Source organism: Cololabis saira, chromosome 20 (assembly GCF_033807715.1).
Source record: "Cololabis saira isolate AMF1-May2022 chromosome 20, fColSai1.1, whole genome shotgun sequence".
Lineage (NCBI taxonomy): Eukaryota > Metazoa > Chordata > Actinopteri > Beloniformes > Belonidae > Cololabis > Cololabis saira.
In genome coordinates, this window is record NC_084606.1 from 27,042,566 (window position 1) to 27,066,869 (window position 24,304).

At 42.1% G+C, this 24,304-nt stretch overlaps 2 protein-coding genes across 3 annotated transcripts in view; one reads left to right on the forward strand and one right to left on the reverse strand.

Annotated features, from left to right (window-relative positions):
- The window catches only part of cct7 (chaperonin containing TCP1, subunit 7 (eta)), a 418,707-nt gene extending 398,708 nt beyond the window's left edge, over window positions 1–19,999 (reverse strand). The window contains exon 1 of the mRNA XM_061710845.1: window positions 19,996–19,999. Within this exon, the coding sequence (XP_061566829.1) occupies window positions 19,996–19,997 (2 nt within the window). The 5' untranslated portion in view covers window positions 19,998–19,999. The remainder of the gene's footprint in view (window positions 1–19,995) is intronic.
- slc8a4b (solute carrier family 8 member 4b) overlaps window positions 1–23,093 on the forward strand; it is a 130,682-nt gene extending 107,589 nt beyond the window's left edge. The window contains exons 12-17 of one of the 2 annotated variants that reach the window (XM_061710840.1): window positions 3,967–4,073; window positions 8,178–8,302; window positions 9,061–9,099; window positions 10,774–10,873; window positions 10,963–11,235; window positions 15,722–23,093. In XM_061710840.1, coding sequence (XP_061566824.1) covers window positions 3,967–4,073; window positions 8,178–8,302; window positions 9,061–9,099; window positions 10,774–10,873; window positions 10,963–11,235; window positions 15,722–16,101 — 1,024 coding nt within the window. In that variant the 3' untranslated portion in view covers window positions 16,102–23,093. The remainder of the gene's footprint in view (window positions 1–3,966; window positions 4,074–8,177; window positions 8,303–9,060; window positions 9,100–10,773; window positions 10,874–10,962; window positions 11,236–15,721) is intronic. The other variant, XM_061710841.1, reaches the window with a different exon arrangement.
- Window positions 23,094–24,304: the final 1,211 nt, after the last annotated feature.

Sequence of the window (24,304 nt, forward strand, 5' to 3'; positions counted from 1 at the left end):
CAAAAAGCAAATGTAGTCGGCTAAAGAAATGCTCCTTGGGTCTGAAAGCAGCGTGCAGCAACAGCTGTATCTGGCCATTCATGCAAATGCTCGCAGCATATGTTGGAGATGATAAACCTAGCGTTTAATCTAATCCTCTTACTTTTGCTTTGCTGCTTTTAGTTGTGGAATGGCTACAAAAAATGAAAAAATAAAAAATCCACTCCAGTGTCAGTCATGTATACCACTCTACTTTGTTTGCTTCAGCTTGGGAAACGATCAAGTTTGACAGTCAGGCCTAGTTTCAGTTGCTGCCCTGTAAGATATGTTTTTGTGGGAACAGGTCTTTATTTAAGTTAAGGTACTTGTACAAGCAGCTGACTGGGAAAGTAAGCATCTGTCAAATATAAACCATGACTGATCTTTCCTTTTCCTTCTTGTCCTCTGCATCTGCATGTATCTGCAGACTAAGCAGTAGTTTTTAATGTCTTCCCCGGCATCGTGGAGAGTCGCCCTCCGAGGCTTATGTGATGTTGGAAGTTCAGATCCAGCTAATTATAGCTGCTGCTGACGGCTCGCCAGTGAAAACAATGTGCTTCCACTTCTGCAGCCCTCCATCTCTTCTTCACACCCCTCTCTCCATCCTCCCTGTTATTTGCCTATCCCAACTCTCTCTCTCTTTCTGCTTCTCTTGGTTCAGCTGAAGCCTATTTGCAGCTTTAGAGTCAACATGTCTGACAGTGAAGCGTATTATGAAACAACCAGGTGGAAGTGAACGCTCTCGTTCTTCCTGCTTGGCGGATGGGGACAGAAATCTCCCCAGAAGCACCAAAACTGTCACATGTTTTCGTGACTTAAACATTCCTGTAGGTGCTCAAGCAGTTATGTCATTTAATTGTTGATTAGGCAGTTTTTTTGTTTTTTATCTTTGCACAGCACATTCTTTATCAACTGCAATGGTGTGTCTATAATTTGACTGTGAAGATAAAAGCATTTTCTTCGTCCACTGCTTTAATTTGCTTTATTTGTCAAATGGTTAACACTTTTTCAAAAATGCCTCCTTTAGCAGGTTAATACGCTCTCTTTCTCTCTTTCTTGTTCTCCTTGCAGAAATGTCATGTAATGCTTCAATTTTGATGTCACATTTAAGATCTGTACACTGCAAAAAAATCTTTTATCCATGTATTTATTCAAGTGCGATCAGATTGAAGTTTGGATTAGATTAAGCTAAGTACTGAACTGCACTTCAGTCATTACATATACCATGTCATATTTGTAAGGCAATAGTTTACATTAACAGTTTAAGCCGCTTACACGTACTGTAGGGTGCTGGTGTAAGTCCTGGCAGAGATGATCCTGGGGGGATTTTCATGCAAGTCAGGTTTTTTTTATCCAAGTCAGGTTTTTTTTGTGTGTGGTTGTTTGTCTTTATTTGGCCCTTTTTGTGGACTGGCGCCCTGTCAGGGGTGTGTCCCTGAGATCCTGAGCAGGACGAAGCAGCTATAAATAACAGATGGATGAAACACTGCAGTTTTTCAGGAGAAAGTTATAAAAAAATAAGCAGGAGAGATGTCTTCGAGACTTTTTTTGTACATCCAGTGAACATGTCCACAACAGCGACAGGTGAGCTAAACGCAGCAAACATGTCAACACACACGTTTGAGTGTCTCAGCAGCTGGAGCGGCTCTGTTAGAATTGTAGAGCGAATGTTAGAAACATTAATGTCCCACGTCCTCTGCCGTCCTTCAAGATCCTCTCTGGATATGTCACAGCTTTAGTGTCATGTCTCTGACTTCATCACTCCTTTTAAATAAAAGTTAACCAATGTGCAGTTTATTGGCTGAGTGGGGGTGTATCAGGTGAAGACAGCACCCAAACTAACCATGCATCAATCAGGATATAACAACATAATCTACAGTACTATATTTTGCTTTTTGTACCGTTTACAATATACGTGTGCCCAGTACTTGAGTTGTAAAAAAAAAATCAGGGGGGATGGTGGATTTTATCATATGGGGACAGATAATTTGTGCTGATTACAAATAATATAATATAATACAAATAATAGCAGTGACCAAAACACCTGCAGAAATTCTGCAGGAATGACATAGCAGCAGTTACTGTAAATACAGCCTTCTGTAAGTTTTAAATATCCACTGGGCTTACATCAAATACATCAAAACACAACAATAAAAAACAGTTTTCTGAACTTATCAATATGCCTCTGTCCTTCACAGGATAAGTAAAATGGATCACTGCAAAAACTCTTAACAAGAATATTTGTCTTATTTCTAGTTAAAATGTCTCATTTTAGTAAAACAATCTCATTACACTTAAAACAAGACTCATCACTGGAAAAAACAAAAATTTTAACCTGTTTCAAGTAGATTTTCACTTGAAATAAGTAGAAAAATCTGCTAGTGGAACAAGATGTTATTGCTTGTAATAAGAAGATAAATCTTGTCCCACTGGCAGATTTTTTTACTTATTTCAAGTGAAAATGTACTTTAAACTGATGAAAATTGTCAAATAAGTTATTTTTCTGGTGTTATTTTTCTGGTGATGACTCTAAATGTTGAAATAGCATGAAACGACATAAAAGATGGAAAGGGGGGATGGTAGTTTTACAGGGGGGATGATTTTGACCGTTTTTATTTAAGGGGGGGATGCCATCCCCCCTCATCCCCCCTCAACTCGAGTACTGCGTGTGCCTCTTTTTCTGTTCATCCTCCTCTCTTTGGTGCATCCCTTCTCTTTTCTCCCTTGACACAGCAGGGAGGTCCCGCCTTATGATCCAGGTCCTGCTCAAGGTTTCCTCCCTCTTAAAACGGAGCTTTTCTTTGCCACTGTTACTTTAAAAGTTGCTCGAGGGTCATGCTCATAGTCTCTGGAAAGCGCCCAGGATGCCGAATGGATGCTATTTATATGAAATTGAATCAGAATTTAAATTAAAAAATTATTGAAAGACTTACACACATGCAACGTGATATTTAAGATATTCATAATATTCAAAATCTCCCCCTCACACATTCATTCAGTTAGGCTTTAGACACACTGCAGGGATGTAGGAGAATATGAAGGGGAGGTGTGTTGGTTTCAAATCCCCAAGTGGCAGGTTGTCCATGTTCTACATTTACAATCCACCTCCACCACAAAAAGAACTAAGAAATTCCTGTACTGGCACTGAAATTCATCACTGGACACAACTGGCATTTATATATGAGCGATTGCTCATTTGGGATATTCAATCTTGTTTATTTTCTTCATACCAACATCAGAATCTGAATCTCAGCGAGGATGTGCCCGACCAATCCTCCCTCCAAGCCCGCTTCCTTTCTTGCATGAGTGATTGAATTTAATCTCACGGTCTGATGAAATGCTGCCTCCACCGTGCACAGAGCTATTTTTGAATCTCCACACCTACTGTACTCCCTTCATTTTTTATTGTTCTCTCTTTTTAAACTCATATTTCTGCACATGTATCTCAGAGTCTCATCGTGTCAACGTCTAGCCTGTGGCTACCTCCGTTAGAAAGAACCACCAAAGTGGCTTAGCTGTGAAGTATTTCACTGAATTAAAATTTTAAGGACTAGGAGGGGGGGGATTAGCAAATTGATATAGTGTCCTGCTGTGTCGTGTCAGAATGAGCTCCAATGAGCTTTCCGCTGGCTCCTCATCTTCTGCAAGCACGATGAGAGGAACGCCAACTTAGCCATGCACCCTTTGCTTTTAGATTTGCACTAATTCTTACTCAAGGTTTAAAAAAAGACATTTTTGGATCTGATCAAAACCATGCAGCGGTTTTCACCTACATGATGCTTGATATGCTGATAGCGGCGTGAGAATCTCCCAATCTTTATTGATCCTTCCTTCCAGACACGATTGCTGCAAGTGGATTCTCGCCATGGAGAAACGCATAAAACTTAGAGGGTAATTTTTTGGAATACCTTCATTGATTTGAATCTTCCTCCCCTCTTTTTTTTCCAGGAAGATCATTGAGGTGAAAATTATTGATGATGAAGAGTATGAGAAGAACAAGACCTTCACCATTGAGCTGGGAGAGCCTGTTCTGTTGGAGATAGGACAGAAACACGGTGAGTTTAGGTCTGTGTGTGTGTGTGTGTGTGTGTGTGTGTGTGTGTGTGTGTGTGTGTGTGTGTGTGTGTGTGTGTGTGTGTGTGTGTGTGTGTGTGTGTGTGTGTGTGTGTGTGTGTGTGTGTGTGTGTGTGTGTGTGTGTGTGTGTGTGTGTGTGCGTGTGTGTGCGTGTGTGTGTGTGTGTTCCCTCAGGGAACAAAGGACAGACTGGCAGAGTTAAAAGTGAATAAGTATTTAAGTGTTTCAGAAAGTGTGCACATGTCGCTTAGAAACAGGCTGAGACCTATTGATCACCAGAAGCCCTCATCTCTTCTCTGATGAGATGAAGCACTGATGAGATGGCTTGGACAGTATTTGCATGTCAGATAATGGCAGAGCAGGAAAAAATGTCTACTATATTTAGTATTTTCTGTGTTTCATTCCTACAAAGATGAAGACGCAGTACATGCAGTATAGGCTACAGATAACCAGAGAGCTTTCATATTTCATATTTTTCAGGCCACAGATTTTGAGTTCAGAGACCTAAAAAAATGCAAAAATACTAAACGTGAATGACATTTCATATTCTTGAGAACCTGAAGGAAGAAAACAAAGCTAGAAATTAAAAAGACTATCTGCAGTGCTCAGACAGCTAAGTAATCGAGGCCAAGGGTTCATTTCTCTTTTAACGTCCGTTGGAATGGATTTTTTACAGATTTTACAAACGAGAGCAATGTTCTGCTTCCCTTGAGTACGTCTCATTAAGGTGACACATTTTCTGGCTCGCTTGACTTGGTTTCAGTCTTTTCTCTTCTTTAATTGTTTCTTGACTGCAGTATTTTGTAACTTTAATACAACCAACAGCGTACAGTAACATTCGTATCTAATCTCTACACAACAGAAAAGACTCCAGATTATTATTTTATTAAATTGTAGTTTGATGAGGCCAGATGCAGGTCGGTTAGCATGCAGCTAATTCAGCTGCTGTTTAACAAGAACAACAGCATTCCCAGTTTGACCCGTTGATGTTCTCAAATCTGACCTCGACTGCAGCGAGGTCAGATTTGGGCTTGCATAATGTTGTCTGATTAAACCCATCAGTTGTACTTTGTGGGGGTGTTGAAATGCTAAATGTCCTTAGCTATACTGAATTAATTCAAGGTTTTCAAGAATCAAATTTCTAATAATCTCCAGAGCTTCAGTTCGGTTCGGCTACAGCCCGGCTAAGGTGTAAACGTAGCTTTTAAAGCTTGATTTCAGTCGGATTAAGGCAACAATTCGAATTTCTCCTAGTGCATGTAAACGTACTGACTGACTGCAAATGAATTGCACATCTATTCCCAAGAATACCTACTGTAAACGCTGTCTCTGTGTCCCCGGCACTAGCCTTGCTGCAGAGAGTATTCTCCCCTGCAGGTGATGCAGTGACAGCACAGTGAAGCCTCATATTCCTGACCATATCGATCAGCTTCTATTTCTGCAGAAAAGTAGTTCTTCACACAAAGAAATGTGATAACTACTGTTGAGTGATTTGAATAATCACAGTTTCACAGTTCAAAAGTGTTATTTGTGCACACTTGCCACTTTACGTTTGGGATTTTAGCTCAATAATTAGGCAGTTGGCTTTAGCCGGAAAATTGTATCGACTTTATATATTTTTTCCTTTTGTATGAAACTTTCAAAGATGTCAGAAGACCCGTCAATTTATACAGGATTTTATTATTTATACTAAATATGTGGAATTAATGTTGAATTTCATCAAATAATAGATTTTATATACACTGTTTTTTCGAGTAATCTCCACACTTTCTTACACGATCCACCTTAAATGAAACAAAAATCATCTTGAATCATAAATCTTCACTCCCCAAGAAGTCGAGAGTCGAATCAAATCTTGAGTTACTGAAAGATCCACGCCCAAAGTGTTTAGAGCAACAAATCAGGAGCTTTTAGAGGCTTCACTTAGCCATTAATGAGGACGGTAACTTATGCTAGCATGTCTGAGATAAGGTTCAAGGCTCATCTCTTTGTTATAGGTGACTCTAACAACATAGATGTTGAACTCAACAAGGAAACTCTCTCCAGGTTGTAATTGTGAATAATAGTGGTTGACTCTCATGGAGTGATTAGCCAAATTATGCAAACCGCAGGCAGGGACTGAAACCGCCCTCTCAACACACCAACAGATCCTCGCGGTGGAGCGCAGTGGCGCCGCTGACACGGAGAGGCAACAGCCTGCGGCGGGTTTCATTGCAGAGAAATATAATTGGTTTTATAACACAGCCGAAGAGCAGAACGACTGACATCTGCTCACGCTCAGCCACACACTTACTGTAACATGCTGCGTTTTTATAATTACAGCAGCCCAACGCTGATAAAGGTTCAAAGAGTGATTGTGACAAGTGAGTGAAGGCCCACACTTCCACGAGGGCGCTCAGTTTTGTTCCAACAAAAATATGCTTGACAGCTCGGAGTGTCCATTTGACGATTAGGAATGGACACTTTACTCTCTAACACCAGATCTCCTGCGTTTGCTGACATGACATCTCTGCTGTGGCCCAATTAAGAACCATCAGGAAAGTGAAAGATACCTTTTCCTGGCTGCAGCTGGTGTGTGGAAGCTGTCAGATCACAAGATTTCTTCTGACGAGAATACAAAAAGGTCCCCGGGACCGCAGCTTGACAGTCAAATCACACCCAGTTGTTTGTTTGGATGACTCACCTGCGGTGTCTGAGGGAAGAATATTATTTTCTTAGCATTTTAGGAGATCGATAGGTGGACTGGGATAGGCTCCAGCAGGTACTCATGAATAAGTGGCTATAGATAGTTGATGGATGGATATTGATAATGAAACAATAAGGGTGAAAACAGCAACATAATATCTGCTTTCATTTTAATCTTATATATCACAGCTCTTTCTACATTTAAGACACACAAAAAGTGTTAGTTGCATATTTTAATGTTGCGGTTTTTCCCCAAAACTTCCTGCTGCGTGGCCATCTAACTGTTTTAAAGAGAACTTCAGCTGAGCGGGTCCCCCTACAGGCGTGGAGGTTAAACTCTTTTCAGAACGCTCTCTAAGATTCAGTTTTATTTGGTCTTTTGCACTGTCATGCTCTCATTTTATCAAGTCAAGTGTATTGCTATACTACATTTAAAACAACCTCAGTTGAGCAAAGGGCTGTATAAGCTAAAGCAAATAAAAAATCCCCAAATCAACAATAAAATAGGCAAATATATAGTACAGACCAAAAGTTTGGACTCACCTTCTCATTCAAACAAATGGTGAAGTGTGTCCAAACTTTTGGTCTGTACTGTATATTATAAAAAAAAAAAAAAAGCATAAAAACAGAGTAAACATCATCTACTGAAATTGTGAGGACAAACATTCTTAGATGATACACCTGTATAATAAAACATAAATTAAAAAAACAATATGTTGTGCATTTCATTTGACAAAATCATCATAACTGTTGTTCTAAAAGAGGATTTATATATATATAGGTAATATATAGCCATGTTATCATGATGAAGTTATAGGAAAGTGCAAAAAGGTGTGTTTTTAACAAGGATTTCAATTATTTCTAGTGTGTAATTACTTCCTCGATTCTTAGTTCTGCCGTTTTTGAAGGTCCATCGCGTTACTTAATGGCGTAAAGCGAAACACTGTTGTCTCAAGAATCAACTCAAGAATCAACTGGGATGGCAAAATTACTTTGGATGGTTTTTACTGATGCTGGGAGAGAAGACCGTGACAGCTAGGTGACGCTTCGGAAACTGATCAAATATTCAGTCAAATGAAACTTACACTGACTTTTGAACCTTTCTGCTGATTGAACTACAACAATAAGACTAGAAATTTTAATCAGCCGATGATGTCTTTAATCTTGTTATCTTATTCACATTTTCATCATTATTTTCAAATCAAATGCCAGGTGAATATGATGATGGAGCATCTCCACCTGTTGCATTATGATACACATGCTGCATGCATTTGTATTTAATGGCAAAAATAACTGTAATTAAACATTTCAGTAATAGATGACCTGACCCTCAATGACAGCCTGAGCGCAGACCTGAACACATTCACTGATGTAAGTGTTTGTTCCCATGGCAACACAGGTGACTCCAACGAGAACAAGCCTTTAGTGGGAGCAGAGGAGGAAGAGGTGGCCAAGATGGGCTGTCCGAGTCTGGGCGAACACACACAGCTGGAAGTGATCATAGAGGAGTCCTACGAGTTCAAGGTATGTGTGCGTGCGTGCGTGCGTGCGTGCGTGCGTGCGTGCGTGCGTGCGTGCGTGCGTGCGTGCGTGCGTGCGTGCGTGCGTGCGTGCGTGCGTGCGTGCGTGCGTGCGTGCGTGCGTGCGTGCGTGCGTGCGTGCGTGCGTGCGTGTTCAGCTTAATTTCTTAAAGTCTTATTGGGTTTAAATATCGACTAGAAAGTGAACCTCAAAAGCAATGCCAGCTGCCTGGCCACGGGAGATGAATGATTCATTTTGTTAGCATGTAATGGATCACATAGAGTAATGCACCCTGATCATCTGCTTTCAAGATCAGACTTGTCAAGGCGGCAAATAATTTATTGAATGCTGTTGTCCAATTTCTTTAAAAATCAAGCTTTAGAAGAAAAACTGAGAGACAAATCAACCAGTAAAGTAGAAAAGCCTGTTTGTTGGCTTTGTCATTTATTAAATGTTTTCCATTCAAGGTACTTTTACTTTGAGATGTAATCAGTTTAGACTTGGATCATTGCGAATGACTCGACATGTCCCACGTGGCCTGAAAGAAAACACAGAAATCCTTCTTTTTCAGCCGTTTGTTTACTTTTTGCATTTTCACTCACTGTGATTGTGGTGCATCTTTATTGTTCTGTTGAATTTCCTCTCATCTCTTTTTTTTTTCAAATACAAAAAATCACATGCGTCTAAAAATCCTGTGTGTCCTTGTTTGCATATTTCATTTGACCATTTGTGCCATGTTGTGTGTGTGTGTGCGTGTGCAGAGAGCGGTGAACATTCTTCTTCGCCGACGGGCTGAAAAGGTTAACCTCCTCATGCATGCAGCGCCTGTTCTTCAATCTATTACTCTCCAGTACTTAAAGTTGCCATGTCAAGTTCATTTTCCAGCCGTCACATTTTAATCCTCGGCCCCTCGCGTGTAGCTCTGCACCCACTTTTACTCAGAAAGGCTTAACTTCCAAACGGCAGGGGCACAATTCAGTCGGAAATGTGTCTTTTGATTGGTTGGCACATGAACCGTTGTTTGTCTGAGTAACTCCTTGCTCCTTTGGCACAGTTTGAAACTTCTGATGATGGAAACACAATGATTGTGTAGCGTACTGTGTCAAACGAAGCCGTACTGCTTGCAGGAAATGGGCGTTAAGCCTGCAAATCCAGGACTCTAGCCGGTGAAGCAGTCGTCGCCTGCATAGTAAACTTTCCCACACAACCAAAAGACACTGTTTAAGTTGTTTGTTTTTTTTCCTGTGGCTCATCTCGGAAAGAAAAACAAACTCCTTAGAGGGCAATATCAGCAGATATTCCTAGCTGTAAAACCCACGCATATCTTGGCGTGCAGTAGAAAACGCTGGCCGCAGTGTTTCCTCCATCGTTCGGTTCAATGGATCTGCTCATAAAGCGTTCCCCTTGTGCTCGATGAACCCCGAACCAAAGAAAAGTTGAAGATATGACAGAGAAAATGAAAAGACATCAACATGACACATATCTGCCAGCTGCTCAGCTCAGTACGAACCCCACAAACACAAAACTGCAAAAAAGAGTCTTGATTGAAGGAAATGAATCTTACTTTTCGTTAAGTGACTGACTATTTTGCCAGTTTTAATAAAATGTTACTTCCCCTGTTGGCAGTTGTCTTTGCTTAATATAAGACAATTTAACTGTATTTAAGAGTATTAGGCTGTTGTTGAAATATAGATAGAAATAAATTAGAAATAAATGAGGCTGTTTTTCTAGCGCCATGACTGTATAAGGAAATTGTGCTCCGTCTTATTTAAGGGACAGATAGGGATCTTGCTAAATTCTTGCAATCTTAGGTCTCACAAATCCCATTTATTGTCTATTCCATTCTGCTATACCACACCTTGTTTTTATTTAGTTTTTTGCCTCCAGTTATGTGTAAGAAAAGCCCGATATTGCGGTGCCAGACTCTTAATTCACATACCTACACAAGTCTATAAATCCTGTACGCCTCCAACAGAAACACACTCACACAGTTGGATTTGTTTATAATTCCTCTGGTAGTATGTTTTCCTTTTCTACATGTTGTCTTTAAGGCAGTAAACCATGCAGGATTCTCTCAAAGCCCCATCAAGTTAATGACTGTTGGTGCGACGCTCTGCAGCTGCTGGTTTTACTGCAACTCGTCTTTGTTGCTTTGAACACAAAGCTCAACCAATGCGCCGGAAGGTTTTTCCTGCTCTTCTTGGACAGCTTCACTTGAAAGTGGCGCCGCAGCCGGTTTCACAGCGAAGCGTTAATTAACTCATCCAACAGCCTGAATTCTTGGTGTTCTCTATGTTGCATTTGGGCTCTTAACTGAAGAGGTTTGAAGTCTTTCTGTGAGGCTTTGTGGGAATCATCAACTTGAGGTTCTGTCTTTCCCCTTCTGCTTGGTCTGTATACACTTGCATGCTTGCTTGTGTGCGTGTGTGCGTGTGCGTGTGTGTGTGTGTGTGTGTGTGTGTGTGTGGGTTTAGAGTACAGTAGATAAGTTGATCAAGAAGACAAACCTGGCGTTGGTGGTGGGCAGCAGCAGCTGGAGGGAGCAGTTCGTCAGCGCCGTTACTGTTAGTGCAGGTAATAGAAACACATCATTTTGAGTCGTAAAACAGTTGTTTGGGTTAAAGGTGCAAAGCTCCTTATCTATCATTAACGTTCTACCCTAGGAGATGACGACGAGGAAGAGAGCGGCGAGGAGCGACTGCCCTCCTGCTTCGACTACATCATGCACTTCCTCACCGTCTTCTGGAAGGTGCTGTTTGCCTTCGTGCCGCCCACGGAGTACTGGAACGGCTGGGCCTGCTTCATCGTCTCCATATCGCTGATCGGCGTCCTCACCGCCGTCACGGGCGACCTGGCCTCGCACTTCGGCTGCACGATAGGACTGAAGGACTCTGTGACGGCCGTAGTGTTCGTGGCGCTGGGGACATCGGTGCCAGGTGAGGCTTTGCAGGAGGCGGATACTCCTGATTGTACTGTATGTCTAGGGTTGCCACCTGTCCCTTGAAATAGGGAATTGTTCCGTAATTGGGAATTAAAAGTTGCCTTCCGTATTGAACCAATACAGACACATATTATGCTCTCATTTATTTATGTCATAATATACAGGTGAAAGTCGGAAAATTTGAATATATTGCAAAACTTCATTTGTAGTAAAATCAACTTACGGTGAAACAAATATATTATTTCCCACTACATGCAAAGTGAGATATTTCAAGCCTTTATTTGTTATAATTTTGGTGATTATGGGTCTCAGCTTATGAAAACCCCAAATAAAAAATCTCAAAAAATTAGAATATATTATGAAATCAATAGACAATTCAATCATCCAAATTATAACAAATAAAGGCTTAACATATCTTGCTTTGCCTGTAATGAGACTATGTAATATACATGTATTAGTTTCACCTTTTAAGTTGAATTATTGAAATAAATTAACTTTTACACCATATTCTTCACCTGTAGCTTTATTCTACATCTTGGCTGATGTGGACATAGAGCAGAGGAGGCTATTTCAGTTGCTAGTATGTTTGGCTGTCTGTACAGTCATGCAAGTTCAATGCTACTAAAGCACTTTAAATCAAAGCGTTTAGTTTTTTCATATAAATTAAAAAATACATTTCTATGCATTTTAGAAGTTTTGGGGATGCCCCTTTTTTTTGGCGCCTGCGCTGCTGAAATCGGGGTGTCCCTTATTTCTATTTCTGAAAGGTGGCAACCCTATGTATGTCCCCTCACACTGTTGCTTCAGCTGGGTCAGACATGCAAACACACAAGAGAACCAGACGTGAGGAACAACCAAAGCACTAGTCTATTTCTAAATAATATGCCTGAATATTTTAGTTTTCAGGTGAGCAGGTGAAACTCTGCCTTATCTTTTCTCTATATTTGTCATTAATTATCAAAAAAGTTTTGTCCATGTGATGTTTGTGATGTCTTTCCGGCGACCCTGGAGAACATAATGAATCCGTGTTCACCTCCCTCCGTAGAGACACTTGCCTTCGTCTGTAAGCCGGATAAATCGCAGCTGTGACACACAAGCAAATAAACATATAAAATCAGGAGTGATCTCTCTCTTCAGGCGGGTTTTAGGAGCCGCCGCTCCCGTGTGCCGACTAGAAATCTAATTTGACTTGTAAAAACCAGGTTCCATCACATCGTTCAGGCTGAACCCGTCTCTGCCCGGAGGGGACGCCGCGTCCCCGGGCTCTAATTCAATTCTCCTCCTCCTTCCTCTCCCCGGCAAGTTTATTGTTGCTGCTCAGCGTGATTTACAGAAACGACCCGTGCTGCTCTTCCCGCGGCAGCTCTGAGGACTTCCAGTGAGAGCGCTGGGAGGTAATATTGAAATCAATTCCTTAAACAGCCCTGTTGGTCTGTGTGACGTGGGATTGGAGGCTGTAAACGTGGATTGAATATCAGCAACTGGAGCTGATTTGTTGGGGTTTCACCAGTCCTGTTGTGACTCCTCATCTGTGCCCCCTTTACCCTCACTTGCATGTTTGCTCTCATGTCCCGCCCCCTCCGGTTTATTATTCTGAAGGGGTGTTGCCTCGCTTCTCTCTTTCTTTCCTCCTTTTATGGATGTTGTGTTTTTGATATTGCTCCATCCATCATTCTGACTTGCATGTGCTGCGGAGGCCAGGTGTGTGTGTGTGTGTGTGTGTGTGTGTGTGTGTGTGTGTGTGTGTGTGTGTGTGTGTGTGTGTGTGTGTGTGTGTGTGTGTGTGTGTGTGTGTGTGTGTGTGTGTGTGTGTGTGTGTGTGTGTGTGTGTGTGTGTGTGTGTGTGTCCGCGGAAGAAAACATGTCCAGCAGCTTTTTCTAGCTTCCACTGGGACGGTGTGTGTTTTTCTCTGATTCTACAGTAATATCCTTGTTTTTTCCCCCAGTCTCTCTAACTTGCATCTTTTCCTCCTCCTCCTCCTCCTCCTCCATCCTCTAAATGTATAATGTATTTTATTCATTATTACATCTCAGTGGAGGAATTTCAGGCTAATTCGCTATGGATTTGCAGATGCAGGTAGTTAGAGGACAGATGCTGATTAGATCTTGGTTTGAAAGCAGGGAGTTTTTTTGAATTAACTTGTAATCACGTGAGCCATTTAAATGGCACTTTCATTTGATTATTGAGCCATTTCCCTTTCCTTTAGTCTTGTTCTGTTTGTTTAAGGTTTAAATGTAAACCTCTAAACCTCACCAGCCTTCAGAAGCTGGAGGAGTATGGTAAACCAAAGATGCTAAACTCGGGCTCTGACTGCGTGATCTTCATCTACAGTGGATGGTAAAATCTCAGATGATTTTAAATTCAGGCATTACGAGGTTTTGTGTCCATCTTGTCTACTGAGGAACACTCACACAAGAAGCTGAAAGGGTCATGAGACTCCACCAGCGTTTCCGCGAGCTCTCCAGTGCCACGCCGACCAGACTTCTCCTTCACCACATCCATGATGTGTGACATACGTCATTTATTCTGGTTCTCCTGTTTTGTTTCACCTCACCCCATCTGCCGTGCTCGGATCGACTTCAGCTCCTCGTTGACTCTTCCAATAAAGGAAACATTTTTTCTAACCCAGAGCACTCTCTGTCGCACGAAGAATATCTCATTATCTGGTGAGAACACTGCGTGTGTAAACCCTCCAGAGGGAGCGGGAGGGAGGAGTGTGTTTTATTGAAGTCTTCTCCCAGCAGATGTGATGTCAGCCCGAGATCGCATACCTCACTTTTCCTATTTGTTTTATTTTAAACGGGGCGTCTAGTGACTGCAGACTGAATGGTTATTGCCCTCAGATCCAACCTCTTAACATGTTTGGTAATGAGTTATTTTGGAAATTAAGTTCACAGCATGTAAAACGGCTCGTCTGATCCCCTAAAGAGCCGTGCAGCGATTTTGCCCAAAACAACCAATTCCTGTTGGCATAAATTAGTGATTCTCAACCGGCGGGTCAGGAGGTCGTGGGCCTTTGCCTCAGGTTAGGCTAAGAGTCTCAGGTAAAGTCCTTTTGATGCATGAACATGCTGTTAATCCGGTAGAATCTGAGCTTTAACTGCAGCATGTTTTCATCATTGAGAGTGAGATGTTTTAAATCCTCCAGATTTGTGTTGCAGCTTGTCATTAAGGAGTGATGATGACGGTGGAGAACCTCTGGCACGAATGATGAGAAAATCCCTGCATCCAGTTTAAATAAATGAATAATGCAGTCAAATTGAGGATTAGATTATCATAGAAAGAGAAATTACATAACAGTTAAATTTGATTTATTGAGAGTTTGCAGCCTTGATTTCGGACCTAAAGGCTGCGACTTCTGTCGTAACGTGCATCATTAAACTGCTGGATCGCACATCGTCAATGATAAAAGCATTCACTGTAATGATAAATAATGTGAGAAATAATAATGATGTGTAACGCAGAGGGCGCTTCATGCTTGGCGTGCCACCATGTGTGTGTGTGTATTCTGTGCATTTGTGGAGCAATTATGTGAAGTTTAATAACTCAGATTTTAAATTGACAATCAAGGCACCCAGACTTTTCACCAGCTGGATTACAATTAATCCGCCCGCTCTCAAATAGTTTGGAGGATAGCGTTCATGGTGGGACGTGAATTCAAATGAGGCCCGTCTCTGCTGCCTGACTAAGAATAGAAATAAGCCGAGATCGGCAGCCGTTTCCCCGGCGATCCCTGCCAGCCCATTTTATAGACCCTTGCCTCATTCATGTTGAAGAATGGGAGTAGAAATTAGGCTCTTGCAATAACAGAGATTTAAACACAAACATGCCTTTAAAATCTGACAAATAAAGAATAATTTACCGTATTTTCTGGACTATAAGCCGCTACTTTTTTCATAGGTTTTGAACCGTGCGGCTTATACAAAGGTGCGGCTATTCTGTGGATTTTTCTTCCACCGCTCGTGGCGCTCTAGCCGGAATTAGAAAACTAAAACTAGAATACAAAACTAAGACAAAATAAATGCAAAGAAGAATACGCGACTTCTTCTTAGCAGATAGAAGTAGGTAGAAGCAGATTTCAAACAGGTAAATAGATAAATAAATACCGGTTATTTTCTCTTGGTTCTGTCCCATTTTAATCAGCAAAGTTGCTGCCGTGTTAAAAGACACTGTTAGGAAAGAATGTATTTAGGTACAAACATGTACAGTTCAAAATCCTTCTGTACATGTAGTAAATATCTAATCTAACAACATAAATATCTGCGGCTTGCATATCTTTTTTTTTTTTTAAATAGAGCGGATGCGGCTTATATGCAGGTGAGGCTTGTATATCTTTTTTTAATTATTTTTTTAACAATAGAGCGGATGCGGCTTATATTCAGGTGCGGCTTATAGTCCAGAAAATACGGTATATGAACATTTCACAACAATAAACAATCATGATAACAATTTTATGTTGAATATCTTTCTTTTCCCTCAGACACGTTTGCCAGCAAGGTCGCCGCCATCCAGGACCAGTACGCCGACGCCTCCATCGGCAACGTCACCGGCTCCAATGCCGTCAACGTGTTCCTGGGCATCGGCGTGGCCTGGACCATCGCCGCCGTGGCCTGGCGCTCCAAGGGCAAACAGTTCCACGTGGACCCGGGAAACCTGGCCTTCTCCGTCACCCTCTTCACCATCCTGGCCGTGGTGTGCGTGCTCACGCTGCTGTACCGGAGACGGGCCACCGTGGCCGGCGGCGAGCTGGGCGGGCCGCGGACTTGCAAGGTGGTGACGTCGCTGGTCTTCGTCTCGCTTTGGCTAGTTTACATCCTGCTGGCTTCCATGGAGGCCTACTGCCACCTACCAGAGTTTTGAGAACTGCGAGAACAAAAACCCACGGCCGATGTACGGGGAGTGGAGTGGGAACCAGGTCTAGATATGGACTGATCCTTATACAAAAAGCAAAACATAAAACATATTTATCTCCTTCCATTCATTTTCTTCCCTTAAACATGATCTTAAACCCTGATGGGTCACCACGACTTCTAAAAATGACGATCACGCGCTCAAGTGATGGAAATACCACATTCCTGAGCCTAAAGCATTCATTAAAAACCACAAAGTGTTGGCTTTCAACAGGATTCGTATCATCAACAATGGACAGGCTGATATTGTTCCAGTTTACTGCCAAACCAGCAGCAACGATAATCAGTCAGCATCTGGAGAGAAAAGCAAAGCTGCGAGGAAGAATAACGGAGCGAGATTATGAGAAGAAACAAAAGCTGCCAGCATCAAACCTTCCAGAGGAGGGACGTGTAATGATCATAGATGGCTAGAGGGAAGAAATATCTGGAGATAGAAAAAGTTAGAGATGAAAGAAAGAACTTCAAAATCTTCTGCAGCTTTCCCCCTGACGGGCTTTTTCTTTACGGCTTGATGGTTGTCATGGGAACACTGGATCCATCTGTGATAACCTCGGAACCATCTAGTTCTGACAGTGACTTGCTGTTTGACTTCTAATGCCTCCGTCTCTAAATGTACACACACACACACACACACACACTCGTATACCGGGGCCCTCAGGTGACCCTGCAATCAACTGGCAGCCTACGTGATAACTGACCTTGTTTTTGTCTGTTTTTATGTTGTTTTTTTGGATACACTGTGCTAAATGAATCCCTCCAACCCACATAACTTGCTACACACACACACACACACACACACACACACACACTCCGTACAATAATTCCCCAGCCCGCCTTATTTTTATCTGCCATGTAGGAAAAGTCTTGAAGTCGTGAAAATTAACTGATGTAGTTACCACCTCTTCTTTTTCTTTCTTTTATGGTTTTTTATTGTTGTTTTTTTTATTGCATCTACTTCTCAATGCCTCTCCTCCAAGGCCAGCCCCAGTCCTCACATTTATTTTCTACACTTTTTAAGTGGTGTCGTGTGTTGATGTTGTTACCGTGCAATTTTACAAACAACAACACCAACAACAAAAGTTATGTGAACAGATGATGAGGAGGAAAAGACAGTGGATGATGTCGAGATTGGACACGACCTTGAAGGATTGAGAAATATCAAGAGGAGAGGAAAGACGCGTGGAGCCAACTAGCGGGTTAACTTGCAAAATGTTGTGATGTTTACTGTTTACACTTTGAAAAACTACAAAACTCTGGACAAATACAGCCTACAAGGGACGTACGTGAAGCCAGGCGACATCACTAAAGGTGGCGGAGGAAGGAGCCAGCGGAGCGACGGATCGTACCAACTGTGACCACGACGGTGACTGTGAAAGCGACAGCAGTCTTGTTGACAAATCAAAACATGACCATACCCAGTGTTTCTCGTTGTACATATGAATATAAGAAACTTTAATTGACGTGTGAAAATCCATTGATATTCATTTGTGTGAAGTCTCGTCTCTGTAACGAGGACCGTGGATGTAGACGAAGGTCTGGCTGCCGTCGGTCTTTCAACACGAAGGAAATCTATTGCAACAAAATGAGGAAAGGGTTCGGCAGCTCTTGAATATCACGGGACTATTCTACATCAACTGGGACATTTCTTCGTAATCAGCATTACAAAAAAAAAAGTATTACAAGTCTCTGTTATCCAAAGATTTGATAAAACGTCACGGATCACTAACAGCTCATTTCAGCGTGCAGATTTTCTTTGTAGGCATCTTACAATTCCCAGGAGCTGGCAGCTGTTAGGAAAACAGAAAAAAAGTGTTCACACTACAGCTAAATGTGCTAAATGATCTGGTCTGTTTAATATGGCTTAATGCGTGCTCTGCTCTGTTTTTGTTGACTCAGGCGTGGTGTGCATGTGTGAAAGCCAGATGAAGATATGAGACTATATAGAGGAGGAGAGTTTCCCCCCACATGTCATGTCGTATCCACCGCTCCGTCATCCAAGTCTGTCTGAGAACACGGCGTAGCCCACATTTACATTACGCTGTGTTAATACCGCCGGTCATGGCCAGAGGCGGGGCAGTCGGGCAGAAGGGACGGCATATGGCTTGTCAGTGAGGATTATTATTAAACGTGTTACATCAGTAGAGAAAGAGAAACTCCACAGAAAGTGAGTGATTGTCCTCCACTCCAACGCCGCTGATTGCAAAGCCTCGAGGAAAGTTCTCCTGAGAGGAAAACTGTCATCTGGCCTTTTGTTATCCCCAGTGTGCACTAAAACGGAAAAGAAAACAACAGTTTAGCTGCCCAAGGCCAACTTTGTTAAATACGGACAGATTTACGCGCCGCTTTGGGCCTCACGTATGGCGTCAATGCAGTGCCGTCAACAGAATATCGAGGAGCAAAACCCAGAAATCCGTAATCAAGAAATTAAACTGTGCAAGCGAGCACCTTTTAGCTTTTATGCTTTCTAGATAAGTTAACCACTTCTCTTTGAATAGTCTTTCTTGTTTATGCTTTTCTTCTTCTCACTTTTGGTTCTGAAAGGATTTTCACTTGAAAATCTGCAGTGGGGGGAAGTGGAGAGGTGGGCCGCATCTCGGGATACTAGAGGCGGGAACTAGTAGCTCATTGGCTGCTTCAGGAGACAAACATTAAAAAAAAGACTATAGCAGCATGTCAAGTGTAGTTTCCCAGCATGCTTTTGGCAGTGTGTTTGCCACAGTTAGAGGTTAAGATATTGTTTTATTGTTGTTTATTACTGTTTTGATGCAGGTGAAGGTATGTGATGAAAAAAGCATCTGAAGTGAGTCAGACAGTGGAAGAAAAGGTTTTGTATTTTTTTGGTCTGTTTCCGATCATCATTCCTAAAGTGTGTTCACATGAATCTAGACCTTTGTCCAAACTTAATCCAGGATCATTACACCTAATAAGGGTAACCGAATGCCAAACAGCTCGCTGGCCCTGATGACCCAATGAGCTACTTGATCCCAGCATCCAGCAATGTGTCCCGCCTCCTCCCAATGTAGATTTTCAAGCACCAATCTTTATAAGACTGAAGGTGAGAGAAAGGAAAGCGTTACTGAGAAACACCATTTAAAGGAGCTTGAGGCAGGATTTATGAAAAAAATTCCGTTCCAAACCAAAAAGAATGAGCCCTCTAGTGTATCTCTCCGTTGCCTTGAACAGGCTGTGTGCTGCAAAATGTGCTGCAATTCGGAGGCCGAATTTCCCGCGCTGTCCTGCGGATGTGACGTCACATGACGCTGCATGCGCGTTCTCCCCGTTCTCCCGTGCCGGCTTCACTGTTGGCTGCAGTACCCCCGACGGCCGTCGTGGTGAAGGGTGGCGCTAGAGAGTCTCATTTCTTAAAAGGAGCCTCATGCTCCTTTAAGGGAACTCATTTTATCCCTTTCAAAGGGATTAACTCAAACGCTTTAAGATGTGTTACAGTGGAAAACTTTCAAATTTGTGTTTTCACATCAGCGTTGAAGCATCTGATTCATCAGGCCCAGTGATTAACCAATAAAGTGATTAACCAATAAAGGAAACAAGAGGAGTGGTTACAGATTCTGGCGTCATATTGATGCCATACTTAAAGGAAGCTCATTTCTGACCAGGACCAGCAAAGTGTCTGACAAAGTCTCTCCGAGGTCGATGAAAACAGAAAATGATCATTTCCAGCAGAGATACTATTCTTTAAGGGGTTAAATGCTCACCATTTTCAAATTGTTTTCAGTCTAACAGCAATGTATGAAAATAAATAAACATTTCAAACTTTTATTGTGGAAAAAACAGTGAAGACATCCTTAAAATGAGTATAAAAAAGTACTTTTCTGGATGTATTGAAATCATCTTTATGCATCCATAAGTAAAGTTTTCTTCCCGCACACTGAGTGCCAGCCAGGTTGAGTGCCTCTTGCCCGATGGTTCAGGCATCGCTGTAGACTCAGCTGCAGATCGTGTTCATAGGCAGGCCAGGTCATCGGGACACGCTTTTAAAACTGACTACCCACTCTTGTGGAGCATTTGAACCACTCTCATCAAACCTGGCTCTTTATCCGCACCTTCCACTTCATCTATTCCTGGATCAATCCGAGCGCTTTCAAAAGCACCTGAGGTCCAGCTGGAGGTGGCTGCAGATAGAAAGTGAAAAGCTCACAGAATTCTTCAGGCTTCATCTTCCTGGCAGCATCAGTCTTTCACGTTAGATTTTATTTTACTTTTGCGTGACTTTAGCTTGATCAAGGTGGCTTTACCAGGCAAGTGACGCTACAGAGTTCAAACACCTCGACTCATTTTTAAGTGGTACATTGGGGTTGCTCCATGTGTCCTCGGTTGAACCTACGGGTCTGGATGTTTACTGACTCGCTCAGCTGAGACCATTCACCTAAATCCTTTCATTATTTCTGGTTTTGACATGTTTCCGGTTGGCATGTCTCACGGCCTGCCGAAGACCGGGGACATCTGTCGAGTCAAACGGTTTTTGCTTTGTTGTTTGTCATTAATGACTTAATCTTCTGTAACCGGGTGAAGAAAGGGTGGGCAGGACAATAGCGCCGCTGACGTCACGGGGACACAAGAATACCGGGACAGATTTAGAAATGTCGGCTTTTTAAAGGTTGATAAGCTTTGCTGAGGACAGCTCTGTGTGTGTGTGTGTGTGTGTGTGTGTCCCTGTGTGTGTGTGTGTGTCTGCTTTGGCAGTGAGTCACAACCAAATTCAACCAAATTCTTTCGTCTGTAGCCTGTTGCTTAGCGACTATCAATACACCGCGTAACCAGTCTTTCTGGCTCTTGCTCGTATGTGTGTGTGAGACAAGTGTTTCATTCTGCTTTCACATGTCTCACTTTGTCTCTTTGCCCTTCTTCTTGTGAACGTGACGGGGCTTTATTTTTCTTCAATTCCTCTCTTTCTACAGAATTTGAACATTTGAACATGTCGCCTGTCATATGCTCATCTCCTCCACGTGTGTGCTTCTTGTACCTGTGCCTCCCCTCGTCTGCATGTGTTTGCATCCGTCGTCTGTACGTCTCCACGTGTGTTTGTGCCTTTTAGCGTGAGTGTGTGTGGACCGGTGCGGTAATCTCCTTACAAGAGCTTGCCCTCCGTGTCCCGGTGGAGTCCCGTACGCTGGTTTAATGAATTTGAACGCCTACCTGACCCACGTCAAAAATACCCGAAAATTGGATTACCTGTGTGTATGTGCGTGCGTGCGTGCGTGCGTGCGTGCGTGCGTGCGTGCGTGCGTGCGTGCGTGCGTGCGTGCGTGCGTGCGTGCGTGCGTGCGTGCGTGTACATGTATGTGTGGTTGTTGTACCTGTATTTATTGATACATGACAGAACTGGCTGATTGATCCAGACCAGGAGTAAATACCGGTGCTTGGTTTGAAGGGGTCTCACATCGAGGTAACCAGCTCTCCATCCCCGGATTGGCAGGTGGCTTCATGCAGACACATTTACGTACTTACATACACTACATACACATTTAGATCAAAAGAGAAAACAAAACAGAACTGATACTCTTTGGTATCTAAATGTAAATCTCTGCAGTAATGTAAATCAGTCATGAACTGACGGCAGTGGTCTCCAGGTCTTACATGATTTGTTGTGTTTGCGTGCATGCGTTTGCGTTCGGGGTGTTCACACAACTGAATCTGGGTTTGAAATGGAAGCAGTAAATGTGTTCATGTGTGAACTAGTACGGCGACATTGTCAATGAGTAAACTGTTGTATTTACTTTACAGTTTCACAGTTTCTGTATTTTGACCACATAGGCTTGTAAAGACGATGAGAAATGATCGAACAGATAAGTGCAGGCAAAGTACCAAGTGCAGTATTGGCTGTCCAGAAAATAAACACGAAAAAGAAAGCTCCTCCCACTTCAGAATACTATTCACGGATTGGCCGTTGCTTTGGCGTGGACAGCCAATCACAGAGCTCGCTCTTCAAGCGTCGTAACAAAAATTCAAAATATGACATATCACATTAATGAGCTGGATGGTTAACAGCTTTGTTGGATTCTCATTAGATAATTATTCATGGTCATGTTAAACACATTTCCTGTATTTATTTATGTAGCAATTTATTTTATAATGTTGGTTTAATAATGAACATGGACTGATTCTCACGTGTCGGAGCCTCTCAGAGCACGAGCTTAGTGGACAAATGACCTCCAGATGCAGTGTATCTGTGTGTTTTTGTAAATGTTTGGACATTTGCGGTACAAGTGATACTGAACAAATCTCTTATTCAAAAACATCTTGTATAACTGTATCAACCAACCAAGTATTTATTTTCTACTTAATTCTTCTCTCATTAAGCCATTCTGTCTCTCTAACTTAAACATATTTCTATATTTTTTTCACTTTATATTCATGCAGTCCTACTTATGAGGTCACAAAGTGCTTTTGATATGAATTTATGGGATTCTTTTATTTCTTATTTTGATTCTGAAAGTCATTTTTCTGTTGTGTTGTTCCTCTTATTTGTTGCATTTGTTTGGTTTAAGTTTTGATCAATTGTTTTGTAAAAGTTTTAAAAAATCCATCAGAGAGCAGAACAACACCTTAGCATATTAGCAAATAACAATAAGTGTGCCGTTATCCTTTTTATTGGGAGTGTGTGTGTGTGTGTGTGTGTGTGTGTGTGTGTGTGTGTGTGTGTGTGTGTGTGTGTGTGTGTGTGTGTGTGTGTGTGTGTGTGTGTGTGTGTGTGTGTGTGTGTGTGTGTGCGTGTGTGCGTGTGCGCGAACATGTGCATTACTTCATATCGGTCCGTCCATGAGTGTGTTGATGCATGAATTAAACTCATTCTGCAAACAGTGTTGATGTTGGAAATGTCGTAGTAAAGATTAAAGTATTTTTAAATGCTGAAAATGACATGAAAATGATATAGATGTTTACAAAGACCAAACTTTTCTCTTTTCTTTTTTCCTCAAAGGTAAAATAAAATGTTTGAAAGTGTGTCTGCATCCTTTTCTTTTTTTTTCCTGAACTCAGACAAGTTAATGAGATATTCTCTGATGTTTTAATTGTTTTAATGCAAAGCTGCAACAAGAAATCACGTCTGATCTGGAGTGATTATCTACAACCATGAGTTTGTATTTTCTTAATATTCAAAAGAATTCTCCCAAATTGTTGGTCCATATCAGACAGTTTAGACAGTCTTGCTTGTGTTGTTCTCTCAGATGTTAAGTTGCTTTGGATAAAAGTGTCTACTAAATGACAGTAGTAGTAATAGTAGGTTACATTTTTTGTATACTTGAAGCTACTCTTTGTAACAATATCGGGGTTAACACAAAAACCACCGACAATACTGTGCTTATATACAACTTTTTCCGGGTTAAATCTGCCAGACAGAAACTCCTGTTAGCACCAACCCCCTCGGTCTCCATTACACTGTAGTGCCACACGGGAACCATCTAACTCTAATGAAAGGAGCGAAAAGTCTTTACCTTTTCAAGTCTCCACAGCGTGTTTCCTGCATACAGCACAGGTAGGAACTCGTGTTGATTTCCAGGGTTATGTTCCGTCACTTATTTATATCATGAAACACATTCGTAAGATGCCTGCTCAGTGGCAAGTTCAACACACTTCAAAAAAGGGCCAGTGGTATAATGGTGCATTTTATTGACCAATCAGAGCTAAATGGGTTTATCGGGAGTCGGGACTTGCCACAACAGTTAAAACAAAGTGTTTTTGAGGGGGATAAGTGGTGCTTCAGCATCCTACAGCCATACATCCGTCCATTACCTCGTGCTTATCTGAAGCCCAGACCTCCCTCTCCTCAGTCACGTCTTCCTGCACTTCTGGAGGAATATGATGTTCCCAAGAAAAAGTTTCTATCGAGCATCCTCACTGGATTCTCAAACCACCTCAGCTGGTTCCTCTCAAGGTGGAGGAGCAGCAGCTTTATCCCCGAGTCTCTGCCAGGTGTCTGAACGTCTCACTCTGCCTCCAGGGAAGAAACCAACCACCCTGCAGAAGAAACTCATTTCATCCACAGAAACAGATCAGCTGGTTACCAGAAACCCTTGCCCTCCAGCCCAGCTTCCTCTTTACCATAACAGACAGGATTTGCATCAGCACATTGGATACCTGTCTGTCTCCTCGTCCATTCCTTCCTCACTCCTGAACAAAACTCCAAGATACTTAAT